General features: G+C 33.3%; 2 protein-coding genes across 2 annotated transcripts; both read left to right on the forward strand.

Annotated features, from left to right (window-relative positions):
* The first annotated feature begins 2,933 nt into the window (after positions 1-2,933).
* On the forward strand, positions 2,934-5,988 carry LOC143581361 (uncharacterized). The gene is made up of 6 exons (XM_077064182.1): positions 2,934-3,153; positions 4,127-4,208; positions 4,723-4,789; positions 4,889-5,071; positions 5,633-5,693; positions 5,768-5,988. Exons 1-6 carry the CDS (start codon positions 2,934-2,936, stop codon positions 5,986-5,988), a joined length of 834 nt encoding a protein of 277 aa, XP_076920297.1.
* A 3,848-nt stretch (positions 5,989-9,836) lies between these two features.
* LOC143581356 (zinc transporter 4, chloroplastic-like) lies at positions 9,837-12,477 on the forward strand. The gene is made up of 4 exons (XM_077064179.1): positions 9,837-9,878; positions 9,961-10,018; positions 10,554-11,251; positions 11,999-12,477. Exons 1-4 carry the CDS (start codon positions 9,864-9,866, stop codon positions 12,452-12,454), a joined length of 1,227 nt encoding a protein of 408 aa, XP_076920294.1. The 5' UTR covers positions 9,837-9,863; the 3' UTR covers positions 12,455-12,477.
* Positions 12,478-13,318: the final 841 nt, after the last annotated feature.

The raw sequence follows: 13,318 nt of genomic DNA on the forward strand, positions 1-13,318 counted from the left end.
CCCGTCAAAAAGTTCATGAACGATTTGTTGTATGTTTGGTTGGTTTATAGATATACTCATTTTTATATATTATTAAAATTAATTTATGTGTTTTTCTTTCAGGCTAAACATAGGTGAAGTTCTCACCAATGTGATGGGAGAACTCAAAAACAAGCTTTTGTTTACTTGGGTGAGTTTAAAATCGCCTAGATTACATATGATCAGTTTTCTTGTTTACTAGTCGTCTACTACTACTACTACTACTACTACTACTACTACTACTATTATTATTATTATTATGACAATTTTGATGTTTTTAACGACACTTGTTAGGATCAAGGCCAATGCACGGATACAGGTTTCATGTGTCCAGACAACAAAGAGAAGCCGATGTTCTTGAAAGAACTTAGGCATATATGGAAGAAAAACTATATATCTGGTACATGGCGTGATGGCAATTACTCCGCATCTAACACGTTGTTGATCTCTGATCATGTGATGGCCCTTCTGAATCCTGTATTACTCTATATATACTTCTTTTTATATACTTTAAAAAATAAGTTACGTCTTTATATATGTGCTGGTGTGTGAGTCTTTCCTAGTTGACACCTTTACTGATGATTTTGTTGCAGCCAAACACTTCGATTTCTCTTGGGAATTATGATCCCGAAAACAAGGAAGATGATCTTCTAGGTTTGAACGGCGAGTTATGGGTGTTCTTGGACGGGCTTGCAGACGCTGAAGATGTTCAAAGTTATGTGAAAGATCACCCGATTGGGGATCCGGCTATAACATCCTCTCATGCTGATTGGGACTACTATTCCAATGTAGTTCGTTCTTTTGGCAAGAAAGAATCTAGTGATCACTAGAACCCATCTAATTATTCCGGTCAAGAGTGGATCTAGTTCGTATTTGATTACCAGTTTGCTTGTTCTTGTTTGTTTGTTTCGTGGTTTACATTTTCAAACGTGGTACGGTGCCACAAGTTCAGGTTCTGAAACTTTTGGTTTCCGTATTACCCCTGTAATTTCTTAACAAGAAGCATGAGATTCTTGACCTTCAAAAGTTTACTGTACGATTTACAAGCATCATATTTTACAAGTTGTAAAAGATTATGAATACCATGTGGTTCTTATCTTGTAACATAGCCTAGCTTTAATCACATTATATGACTTATTTCATTTGTGAGATTAGTGTGATCTTGAAAAAACGCCGTTAGGGGTATCAAGAGATTACATATTTTGACCATAAAGTGTAATGTCATTTTATTAATAATAGTAATAATAACGTGGGTATGTTTTTAAAGCATACAGTTTAACCCAATTACACGCAATTGACAAGTGTACCTATCGTATAACGATATAGTATTGGCAAAAATCTGGTATCGAACCAATGGACATGATATCTCCCAATACTCTACTTTTGCTTTTATTAGTCAAATTTAATAAGTAGATGATGAAGTGATAAAATAACAATGCATAAAAATAAATAAAGCTAGAAGTCCCGAGGAATCCTTTCAAGACGAATAACATTTTGGCTTCAAATCTATTTGATGTACTAAATTACACAATAAAGTATATAAATTGTGTTACATAAAAGTGCATATGAAGAAACATCTCCCATTAGAGTTAAGAGTCATATGACTCTATTTTGGAAAGCTAGAATAATAATGCATGCTAGCCACCTTGAGTCTTGTAATGATAATCAATTGACAGTTAACCACTAATGCTATCATATCCCACAACTTATTGGAAATCTAAAATCATAAGACACACTAGCCATCTCAAAGTCGAAATTAAAGGCATGACCAAACTTTAAGCAAATGTCCTCTGGTTAGGTTTGAGATCTTTAGCCTGACTTAACGGACAAGAGGGGGGGTCACCGTGGTGGGTTTCCTCCTTGTTGATATCATATCTTAGGAAGTAGGAAGGCTTACTCAAATATTGTGGATAGTTTCAAACATTATTAAAAAAAATGACAACTTAAAAGTGTAAAACTTCAACTTGATGCTAGAATGTCACGAGACTAATTTCTTAAAGGTTGTTTATGAGTGTTGATGGTAAAGATAATGAGGTAGAAGAGTTACTATTCATAACATAAGATTTTCTTAAACTCAAATGATTTGAAGAATGCTATAATCGAAAAACATCAAAATTTTGAAACTCTACCCACCATCTCTGGTGCGATACATTTTGTATAAAGAACATTCAAACACGAAATGAATGTTTTAAACAATGATTATCAATGTGTTGCAAAAGCATACAAGTGCAAATGTTTAGTAATTAAGGATCAAGCACCGATCATATTCATATACAACAATCAAGCTAAGAATTTCAAAAGCATGAACAAGCAATTTGGCTAGAATCTCACTTATGCAAACCATACAGATAATTTATTGGAAAGTTATCTTATAACTTAATTCGGTGCTAATTGGACAAACGTATTTAGAAAACTAGTTGCTAGGCCTAGAGGTGTGAATGGGTCGGTTTGGTTTAGTTTTGAGCTAAAACCGAACAAAAAAGCCGAAATTTCGGTTTTATAATTTTGAGAACCGTTAGGTTTCGGTCAATAGTAACGAATTGATTATTATACATTTGAGCTGAAATATTTGAACTAAACTATTATAAATTACTTAAAAATTAAAATAAAAATTAATAAATAAAAATCTATTAGTTCTGTTCGATTATTAATTTTGGTTTTAATTACAGGCAAAACCGAACCATAATTTGGGTTTGATTTTTTCGTTTTTGATCGGTTTTACGGTTTTGTACACACCCCTACCCGTTGCAACGGAAGCTAGAAAACTAGAGGGACTGGATATTACCTATCAATAGTCAAGAGAGTGAAGTTGAAAAAACTGCGAACAAAAACACACAAGTCATGAAGTCATCTCTCTCATCAAAGACATCAAATATTTTGTTACCTCATTATTATTATTATTATTATTATTAATGATGATGATGATGAAGAAGAAGACTGTTGCTTCTGATAATGAAAAAGAAACTGCAGGAATGGATATAAATATAATATCCATGGATAAGCTTAACCTTGGTCCCAAAAAGAAGCTTATTGTGCTTCCCATCGGTGGGTTTCTCGTTCACCGAGCTCATTGCCGCCGGCCAAACACCGTCCCTAAAAACCGGCTGCCGGATTTCTGTTCTGGAAATTTTATGAGTGAGTAAACAAAACAATATTATTATTTGCTTTTTAATGTGGGAATTTTGTATAAATCGTGTCGGGTTGGTGGGTTGAATTATTCGACCCTAACCGGCCCGTACACTTATTTGGGTCTTGTTGTGGTTGACCCACTTAAAGCCGTGTTGTGTTCGGGTCGACTGGCCCGTTTTATGTTCATTTACCGATATGAGTTAGGGTTGTTCACGAGTCGAGTCATGGCAAACCCGGGCTCAGCCCAGGGTTTTTTCTTTTTTTTTTTAATTAATAAATTCAACTAAATACAAAATAAGTTCATAACTAGTTCAAACGAATACAAAATGCATTAAAAGCAAAATAACCCGACCCAAACAAACTGAGCCAAGCTAACAAGCGAGCCAGTCTGGCTAGTTACGACCTGAGCCAAGCTAAGCTCACTTTTTAACCGAGCCTAGCCGGCTTGATACAGTCTCAAACCGAGCTTCAAGCCACGACCTTTTTGAACAACCCTAATACGAGTAATACATAGTGACTTAGTAACAATTTAAACAGTTCATTACTGAGATTCATATAAAACCTTTTTGTAATTTGTGTGATTTTAATTGTATTGTATATGTCTCTCATTCCCGATTAACAAACTTGAGTTTATATATTTAGCTTGAGGTTTGAATAGGCGAATAGGAATGATGAATAGTCAGTTAGAACTTAGAAGTAATAATCAGAATATTTTAATTTAACTTTAAAATTTTAGTACTGTCTCTAAAAATCGAAATATTAACTTTTTTAAAAACTTTTTAAATGGGTTAGTGGGTCAAACCAACCTTGTTTTCACAGGTCATGTTCGGGTTGACCCACTTTTTTATACGTGCCATGTTTGGGTTGACCTGTTTAAGAAAACGGGTCGTGTCAGCCAAACCAAAACCTGTCAGGAATTGCCGGTCCTAGTTTTTATATTTCTGTTCACTAACGCGTTATAATAAATGTGTATTTACAGTTTACAAGAGGCCATTCTGTGAAGAGTTTTTGAAGTTTTGTTTTGAGAGATTTGAAGTTGGGATTTGGTCATCAGCGATGGAGTTAGTATCACAATTTATCTGAATTTTTCTTTTGTTTACTTGTCATTTTGTTAGTATTTGTTCGTTTAAGTTCAACTGATAAAAGTAAATAAACGGGTATTAAAACGAACTGAGTTTTTTGTTGTTCGTTAAGAAAATAAACAAACAAAGGAATGAATATTATTTTCATTAAATAGCTTATTATAAAGTTAAAATAAACATAATATTCTTTTTCTCATATAATTGTTTATGTTGTTTTTTTGGCTATATAATGTACTTCAAAAATATTTTTTATATGTAAACAAACATACATGAACGGATAGTTTAGGAGCACAAATGATTAAACAAGAACTTTTTTATGTTCATTTATTTAACTAAACAAAACTGTTCATGTTTATTTGTTTGACAAATAAAAAAAATTAATAATTTGTCCGCCAATGGTTCACGTTTGTTGGATGTTTGGTTCTTTTATATATAGTGAATTAGTGATAATTATTTTTATATATTATTAAAATAAATTTATAATTCTCTTCAGGCATAACATAGGTGAGGTTCTCACCAATGTAATGGGAGAACTCAAAAGCAAGCTTTTGTTTACATGGGTGAGTTTAAATCACTTGGATTACAAATCTGACCAATTTTCTTGTTTACTGTATTTTATTATCTTTTACGACGATGCTGATGCTTTAACGACTTGTTAGGATCAAGGCCAATGCACGGAGACAGGTTTCATGTGTCCGGACAACAACAAGAAGCCGTTGTTCTTGAAAGAACTTAAGCATATATGGCAGAAAAAGTATATATACGGTCCATGGTCCGAAGGCGAATACTCTGCGTCCAACACTTTGTTGATCACATATCCCGTGAAGGCCCTTTTGAATCCTGTATCACTCTTTATATACATCTCTCATACAGTTAGGCTTGTAAACGAACCGACCGTTCTTGAACAGTTCGTGATATGTTCGGCGGGAAGTTCGTTTATTTTACAAACGAACGAACATGAACATGATTTTTTGTTCATTTATTTAAACGGGCATAACATCTTTTTCGTCCATTTATGTCCGTGAACGTCCGTTTATGTTCACTTATTTGTGTTTGTTCGTTTATGTTCCTTTAAATTTTAATAAATACATAAGTAATTATAGTTAAATAAATATTTACTTGGTTATATTTATTGGAAAAAAAATCGTGATCATCCACTAGAGTTTGTATTCATGATCATCAATTATGTCCGTTTAAGTTCATGAACTATTCGTGCAGGTTTTAAACAGACGAACATGAACAAAAAATATTGTTCGATTATATGTTCATGTTTGTTCGATTCATTTATAAGCCTACATACACTTCCACGATTAGTTATATCTATATATATATTCGTGTTTGTGCGCGCGCGGGTGTAATGTTAATGCCTTTAATGATGATGATACATGTGTGTTTTGTCGCAGCCAAACACTTCGATTTATCCTGGGAATTATGATCCTGAAAATGAGAAAGATGATGTTCTAGGTAAATATATAGATAGATTCATTAGCTTGTTTTTGGAAAATTTTCGTGTTCTAAATATGTGAAATTTTGATTAGGCCTGAACAGCGAGTTAAGGGCGTTTTTGGACGGGCTTGCGGATGCTAAAGATGTTCAGAGTTATGTGAAAGCTCACCAGATTGGGGATCCAGCTATAACGCCTTCTCATCCTGATTGGGACTATTATTCCAAGATAATTCGTGCTTTTGGTAAGAAAGAATCCGGTGATCACTCGAACTCATCTGAATCATTTAGATCAAGAGGGCAGTTTCGTTTTTGAAAGTAATGGCCCGAAAATGGATCGTGTATTTATTCATATCAAATATATCAATCCTAAAATCATACTCTTAAAATCATGTAACTCGAACATGACCCGTGTAACCTGCATATTTAAATAGGTTAAACGGGTTGACATGTTTAATAAACAAGTTGACATATCATTCTTTGTCACTTGGCGTGGATCTGCCAGTAATACCTTGATAAGGGAATGTTGGTATTTACACCTTTTTTCCATGTACCTTCTTCACCAATGAATTATACTATACTTTTGATGTACTATCCTGTCAACTAATACGTCCACTGTTATGTCCTATAATAATTTATAGGTTGCGCATTTTTTTAATTTAACAAAATAGTTTTCATCATTTAATTTATTATGAGGTTAATGGTGCGTCGTTAGCCCTTTTTGAAAAACAACATATATTTACCAACACACGACTAGAAAGATAAGTATCATTGATAACATGCCACCGATGAATGCGACCCTTTCACTGCGAGACTTCTGATAAATACGTTCCTCACTTTATATCGTCTGACAAGACAAACAGTTTGTTCGAGGCCATTCTTTGAGTGTGTGTATGAATAACGAACAGTCACTCTTCATTTTTTTTAGAACGGCGACTTTCTTATATTTAGGCTACCGCACTCTTCAAATTTGGAGAGCCCTGATGCCCCACTCTGGCCAGACTATGTTGTCTTAACCGGGCCCACGCTGGTTTCAGAGTTTGGCTTAGGCGTTCCCTCGGGAAACCTTACCGGCGACTGCCACTTGAAAGCCGTTGTGCCACCACTAGAGCAAAACTCTCTGGCGTAACACACGGTGGGACGGAAACCCGGGTGGGCTCAGGATTTGAACTGACAACCTTAGCACAAGGCCTAGCTCAACTTTATCATTGCCAATATCCACCTAAATATGACGCAAGTGTGATTCGAACTTGAGTCTCCATTGGAGAACCCAAGCCTCTTACCACTAGGCCACAAGTGGGGGATGCATACCTCCGAACGGTCACTCTTCATATTTTACATATAAAAATAAAACATATATATTATTATAATATTTTATTTAGACTTTTTCATCAGGAAAACAACCGGAAGCCTATAAATACCTGAAAACAACTACAAGTGCATGCATGCATACCTCTGAGTCCCTCACTCACATTTCTCACTTCTGATCAATCTAAAGTTCTAAACAAAGAACCATAATGGCCACAATTATGGCACAGCAAATCTTCGATAGCACAGACAATCCAACGGTGGAGGCTTGTTTGTTTCCGTAGATCCATTTCATAGCTCACTCGCATTTCGACGTTGTTCTTGTGAATTTAGATCAATAGACACACACAATCGTTAGTAGGTGGTACCGGTGTGCATGGTTCGGTTTGGGCCGTTTTGAGCTAAAACCGAAACTTTGGTTTTTAGACTTTTGAAACTGTTTGGTTACGCCTTTTTCTTAAATTTTTTTTCTCGGTTTTGTCATTTGATCTTGAAAGTTTTTGGCTGAAAAAGAAAAATGATTAGACCTAAATCATTTTGCTAATTAATAACTAGTAATTAATCATTATGCATTTGGCCTAAAATATTTGAGTTGCATATATATTAAATTATTCTAAATTACTTAAAATAAAAAATAAAAAAATGAAAATCTAGACATTCGATTTGGATCGCTCTTGTCAGTTTTAATAACAAGCAAAGCCAAAAGCGAACTGTAAACAAAAACATAAAACCAAACCATTGGTTTTGATTGAGACTGATGAGATTGTTTTCCTGAAATCTGGATGTTAATTTTGGTTTGATGCAGGTGGATGTTATTCTAGCAAATGGTACATAGGCCCGTGCAGCTATTCCTAGTGGTGCATCCACTGGTAACATCTATTTCTCTCATGAAACAAACTGTTAAAAGATTACCTCGGGTTCCACGGAGCCCGTCCGTAGGCGTTTTTGGCCAATGTGTTTGCGGGGAGGCCCACAGACGCGAAACGTGGGACTTTTCCAGTTTTGTTTATAAGATTTTGTGAAACTAAAATTAATTTGGTATTTTTAGATTTTTTGAAATTTGTAAAAAGTTTGTATATATTTATAAGAATTTGTAATGTTTTTAATTTTTCTTTCAAGAATTTCTGAGCTTTTAAAAGAACTGTAAGCTTTATAAATCTTGTAAAATTTTTAATGAGTTTTCATAAGTCCTGATGCATAAAATGTGAGGCTGAGTGAAGGAGGGATGGATTGCTTAGGAAAAACCTTCTGAAATATAATGTTTAGGGATGTAAATGAGCCAAGCGGAGCCTGAGCTCAAGCCGTGCTTGGTTCGTGTATAAGTGTATTATTCATTAGTTTATTTATGCATCCTTTTATCTTTTTATATATTCATAATTATATCTTTTGTTATAAAATAATAACATTATTTAGTCATTTTATCGTAATTTTATGTATAAAAATTGTTATTATCCAAATATGTACTATATTAAATAAAACTATAGAAAAAGTATGTTTGTTCATGCTCACGAGCTTACTCAAGCCTGAGCTCATTCACTTAAAAAGCTTATTATTAGGCTCGAGCTCGTTTAAGCACAAACCGGTCTCGAGCTTTTAACGAACCGATCTCAAGTAGCTCATGAGCGGCTTCGATCATTTGCATCCCTTCATTTATGTAGATTGCAGTATTCATACATTTAATTTGTAATCCGTATGCGGCTATAATATTTGGCCAGAATTTTAAACATCATAATAAGATATGCATATAATTCTTGTCTTGTAGGTGTCTATGAAGCACTGGAACTAAGAGATGGATAACCTTTTGTTTCACTGATACCTCTATGCAGAACAACAATGGGTCTCAAAAAATTTCAGGAGTGCAACCCAATGATCTTTATAAATCATTTGTGAGCAAGTACCTGATCGTGTCGATTGAAGACCCATTTGACCAAGATGATTGGGAGCATTATGGCAAGATGACTGGAGAATGTGGTGATAAAGTGCAGATTGTTGGTGAAGATCTTCTGGTCACTAATCCAACGGTTTGATTTTTATCGTTTTTACATTACAGGATCGTTTTCATATATATCCTTACAACTTCAAAATTTTCATATATATCCAACCAAAACTAAAAATATTGTATATACCCAACTTTAATAAGTTTTTTACTTAATGACCATTCTACCCTTTTCCATTATACCCCATCTTTTAGGATTTTGATCAAAATTGACGACAAGCAAGCCAACTGAACCGTTGTCTCTCCTTTTTTGTTTTCTCAACGGCAAATAATCGAATGAGTAAAAGAAATTTAAGCTATGAATGGGTAAATAAAAAAATGAAGTTAAAGATGCACATATATGAAAGTTTAAAGTTTTAGAAAAATAAGGGTAAAATGGTCCTTTATTTAGTTATTTTTAATTAATTGGATATGTTCGATATTTTAACTACTTTGTAAGTGCATATATGATACTTTTTATTTTTGCATGGATATATTTGATATTTTTCAAGTTTGTATACAGTTTGACCGTTTGACCAAAATAAGATTTCTTGGATATTTAAAATGTGATTTGAGAGAGTTAAAAAGGCAATTAGTGATTATTTTATGAAAAAGCAAAAAGTGAAAGAATAAAAATGATAAAGGTCCAAAATCAACATATGCCAAAAGATGAAGCATCTAGAGACAACTAGCAGTTACATACCTATATAATAATAATAATAATGTCGACACACTCCCTTAAACTCACAACTATTCCATGCCCTCTTTCCACGGAATCTCTCAAATATGTCGACATTTTCCCCCCTTTTGAGCAGAGTCGTCTTCAATACAAATTGTTACTTGATTCCACCCGAACCCATTTTATCTACAGACCCTTGGATTCTAATAAAACCCCAATTCTCAATCCCATGTCACTGCTTCAGGTTCTTGCTCTTTCTTCTTCTTCATGTGTTTTCATTTCTGGGTTTTGAATGTTTCTTGAAATCTGATCTGGGTTTGTTTCAGGAACTCTTCTCTTTGTTGTATTCACAAGAATTTGAACCAAAGATTCAAACTTTACCCGGTAATTTCCAAAACCCTTTTTGTTCATTGATTAGGGTTTTTAATTTGATTGATTGATTAAAGTTTGTGTTACTTGGATTGATTATATAGGTATTGATTGATTTAATTTGGTGGATATTAAGTTTCAAGATTAAGCATGTATGTATGTATAATTGTAGTATGCACACCACTTGTTTGTTTATATGTCTTTGGACAATTTTAAACTTTTTGACTAGAAAAAAGTGTATTTAAGTGAAAGGAATTATAAATAAATCATGTGCTTTTTAACACTTTTTTGATTGCTTGTTTATCATATGTTCTTTGAAATATTGGTTAATAAACCTTTTTTTTTTCTTTTAAGTTAAACTTATAAAACTAACATTTAGATTACATCGAAACAGAAGGCAAGAGGGGAACAAGCTGCGCCGCTACCCCTTTTTGAATGACATTATTATTATTATTATTATTTGATTTTGTGAAGATTTACCAGCCTTTTCTTGGTTTTAATTATTATTATTGAACTAAATGATTCATGTTTAATTTTGATTCTCAAACAGGCTCGTTTCTAAGAAATCTTACTGAATCAATGTCAACCGTCAGTTGCAACGTCTCAGCCGATCTAGAATCATGTAGGGACGAAAAGGCGGCGTTAATACTCAAATTCGTGGCCATTGCCGCCATCCTCATTGCTGGAATAATTGGAGTCGCAATCCCGTTGATCGGAAAGAAGAGGCGGTTTCTTAGAACCGACACCAACCTATTCTTTGCCGCCAAGGCCTTTGCAGCCGGTGTGATCTTAGCCACTGGATTCGTTCACATGCTACCGGACGCCACGTCCGCATTATCCAACCCGTGTCTTCCTAAAAACCCGTGGTCCAACTTTCCGTTTTCAGGGTTTATTGCAATGATGGCGGCTTTAGGCACGCTGCTTGCGGATTTTCTTAGTACTCAGTATTATGAACGGAAGCACGAGAGGCAGGTGCAAGCGGTTAGAGTTAACTCGGCTGACTTGGCTTCGGAGTCGGGGTTTGTACCGGTGGCAGCAGGTAAAGAGGAAGGTGGGATTCATATTGTGGGAATGCATGCTCATGCTGCACAACATAGACATAATCATGCAACTGGGACAGAGGGCTGCGAAGGGCAAGCGAGCGAGGGTGGTTCACACGAGAACACACACTCACATGCGCATTCGCATTCGCATTCACACGGGTTTGATGATGATGAAAGTGGCATTCGACATGTTGTTGTTTCTCAGGTAACTTTTTAATTTAAGAGGGCTTGAACTCAGCATGTTAATAAGTTTTCGCACTAGCTTCGGCTGGGCTTGACTCGTTTGTTATCTTTTAATTTATTTATATATACATGTATAGTTATTTAAATCGTATTTATAGTTATGGTCTTATATGTAACAAAATATATATTATGTAGTTGTTTTTGTTATTAGTTTATGTAGAACATAGTATTTATTATGTAGTTAAATATGTTTAGTTTATATAAAATGAAAATTAATATATTTTTAATAACTAAATATGTAATTATTTTATTTGTATGATTAATATATTTTTAATAACTAAATATGTAATTATTTTATTTTCATACATGTATAGTTGTTCGTTTCATACTCAATAATTATAATTATAAATATAGGAATTATATATATTATTTAGTTATTTAAATTGCAATGTTACGTATAATAGTACTTATTATTATATATTTATAATTATATAAAGTTAAAATTATTATATTTATATATTATATATTTATAATTATATAAAGTGACACATCTAAATAAAGAAGAGTGAAAATTATTATATTTATATAAATCACAGGCTTGTTTATGCTCACAAGCCTACTCAAGCTTAATATGTGATTTGAGCTTTTAACTAGCCGATCTCAAGTAGCTCATGACCCTCATGAGCAGCTTGGCTTGTTCACACCTCAGGTTTGTTTGGATTTGCATTGACAAAACTCAATAATAACTGGTTATTCATACATTTTGCAGGTTTTGGAACTCGGAATAATATCACACTCGATAATAATCGGGCTTTCACTCGGAGTGTCACAAAGCCCGTGCACAATAAGACCTTTGTTAGGCGCATTATCTTTTCACCAATTCTTTGAAGGATTCGCGCTCGGTGGGTGCATCTCACAGGCTAAATTCGGGAGCCTTCATTCTACAATAATGGCATGTTTTTTTGCAGTAACGGCTCCCATAGGCGTGGGTATCGGGACGGGTATATCAAAGTTTTATAACCCAAATAGCCCGTGGGCTTTAGTGGTTGAAGGAATCCTGGATTCGATATCCGCGGGGATACTGGTGTATATGGCTTTGGTGGACTTGATTGCAGCTGATTTTTTGAGTAAGAGGATGAGGTGTAATACTAGGTTGCAAGTGGTGTCTTATATTGCTCTGTTTCTTGGTGCTGGATTGATGTCTTCTCTAGCAGCTTGGGCTTAAGCTTAGGTTTATTTTTTTATTGTTTATTTTTATAATTTTTTTAAGCCAGAGTATACCACGGGTTTATAATGAGATTGATGATGATTGATATGGTGTGGTTATTGTTATTGTGTTCCAAGTGAAAAACACAATACTTAGTATTGCATTATTAGGTAATTAACAAATGATGAATTAAATCTACCTGTTCTAATAAATTAAAATAATTATGGACACTTGTCATGTTAATTTTTATCATTCTTTTTCCTTCAAAACTAACTTAATTAATCATAATATATGTAATAGATCAATAATTATTCACTTTCCTTTTATACTCTATTTATATTTATATTTTTATAAAAATAAATATTAAAATATTTTTTTACTATATATTCCAAAATACTTGGTAAATTCAAAAATCTATAATAAACCATGTTTGTTAAAGATTAAAAAATCATATAATTTTAATGTTTATCATTAATATATTGTACTATATATTGTGGGAGATATTGTAAAGAAAAATAAAAGTCGAATATGCTTTCATTTTACAAAGTTATTTTTTAATCATTAAATTATAAATATATGCTTAAAAGTCGATCTATTTTTTTTTTAAATCAATCTATTATTATTATTATTATTATTATTATAAACTGTCATATAAATTTATAAATTATAAATCTATGCTTTAAATCTATTCATTTTATTTTTCAGTTAATTTAGTAAACTATATATATGTTAAAACGTAAAGATAGTATATACCAATCACTTTCAGATATAACAAGGTTTATCATATTTTATTTCTTAGTATTTTATCTAGGATTGTTCTGGGTTTTTTGTGGAACTTAAATTTGATTTTTATGGGTCAAATGTTGGTAAATAGATTGTTTG

Source organism: Bidens hawaiensis, unplaced genomic scaffold (genome assembly GCF_021521415.1).
Source record: "Bidens hawaiensis isolate Kalapana, Puna unplaced genomic scaffold, B.hawaiensis_p1.1 tig00030888_1, whole genome shotgun sequence".
In the NCBI taxonomy this organism is placed as follows: Eukaryota; Viridiplantae; Streptophyta; class Magnoliopsida; order Asterales; family Asteraceae; genus Bidens; species Bidens hawaiensis.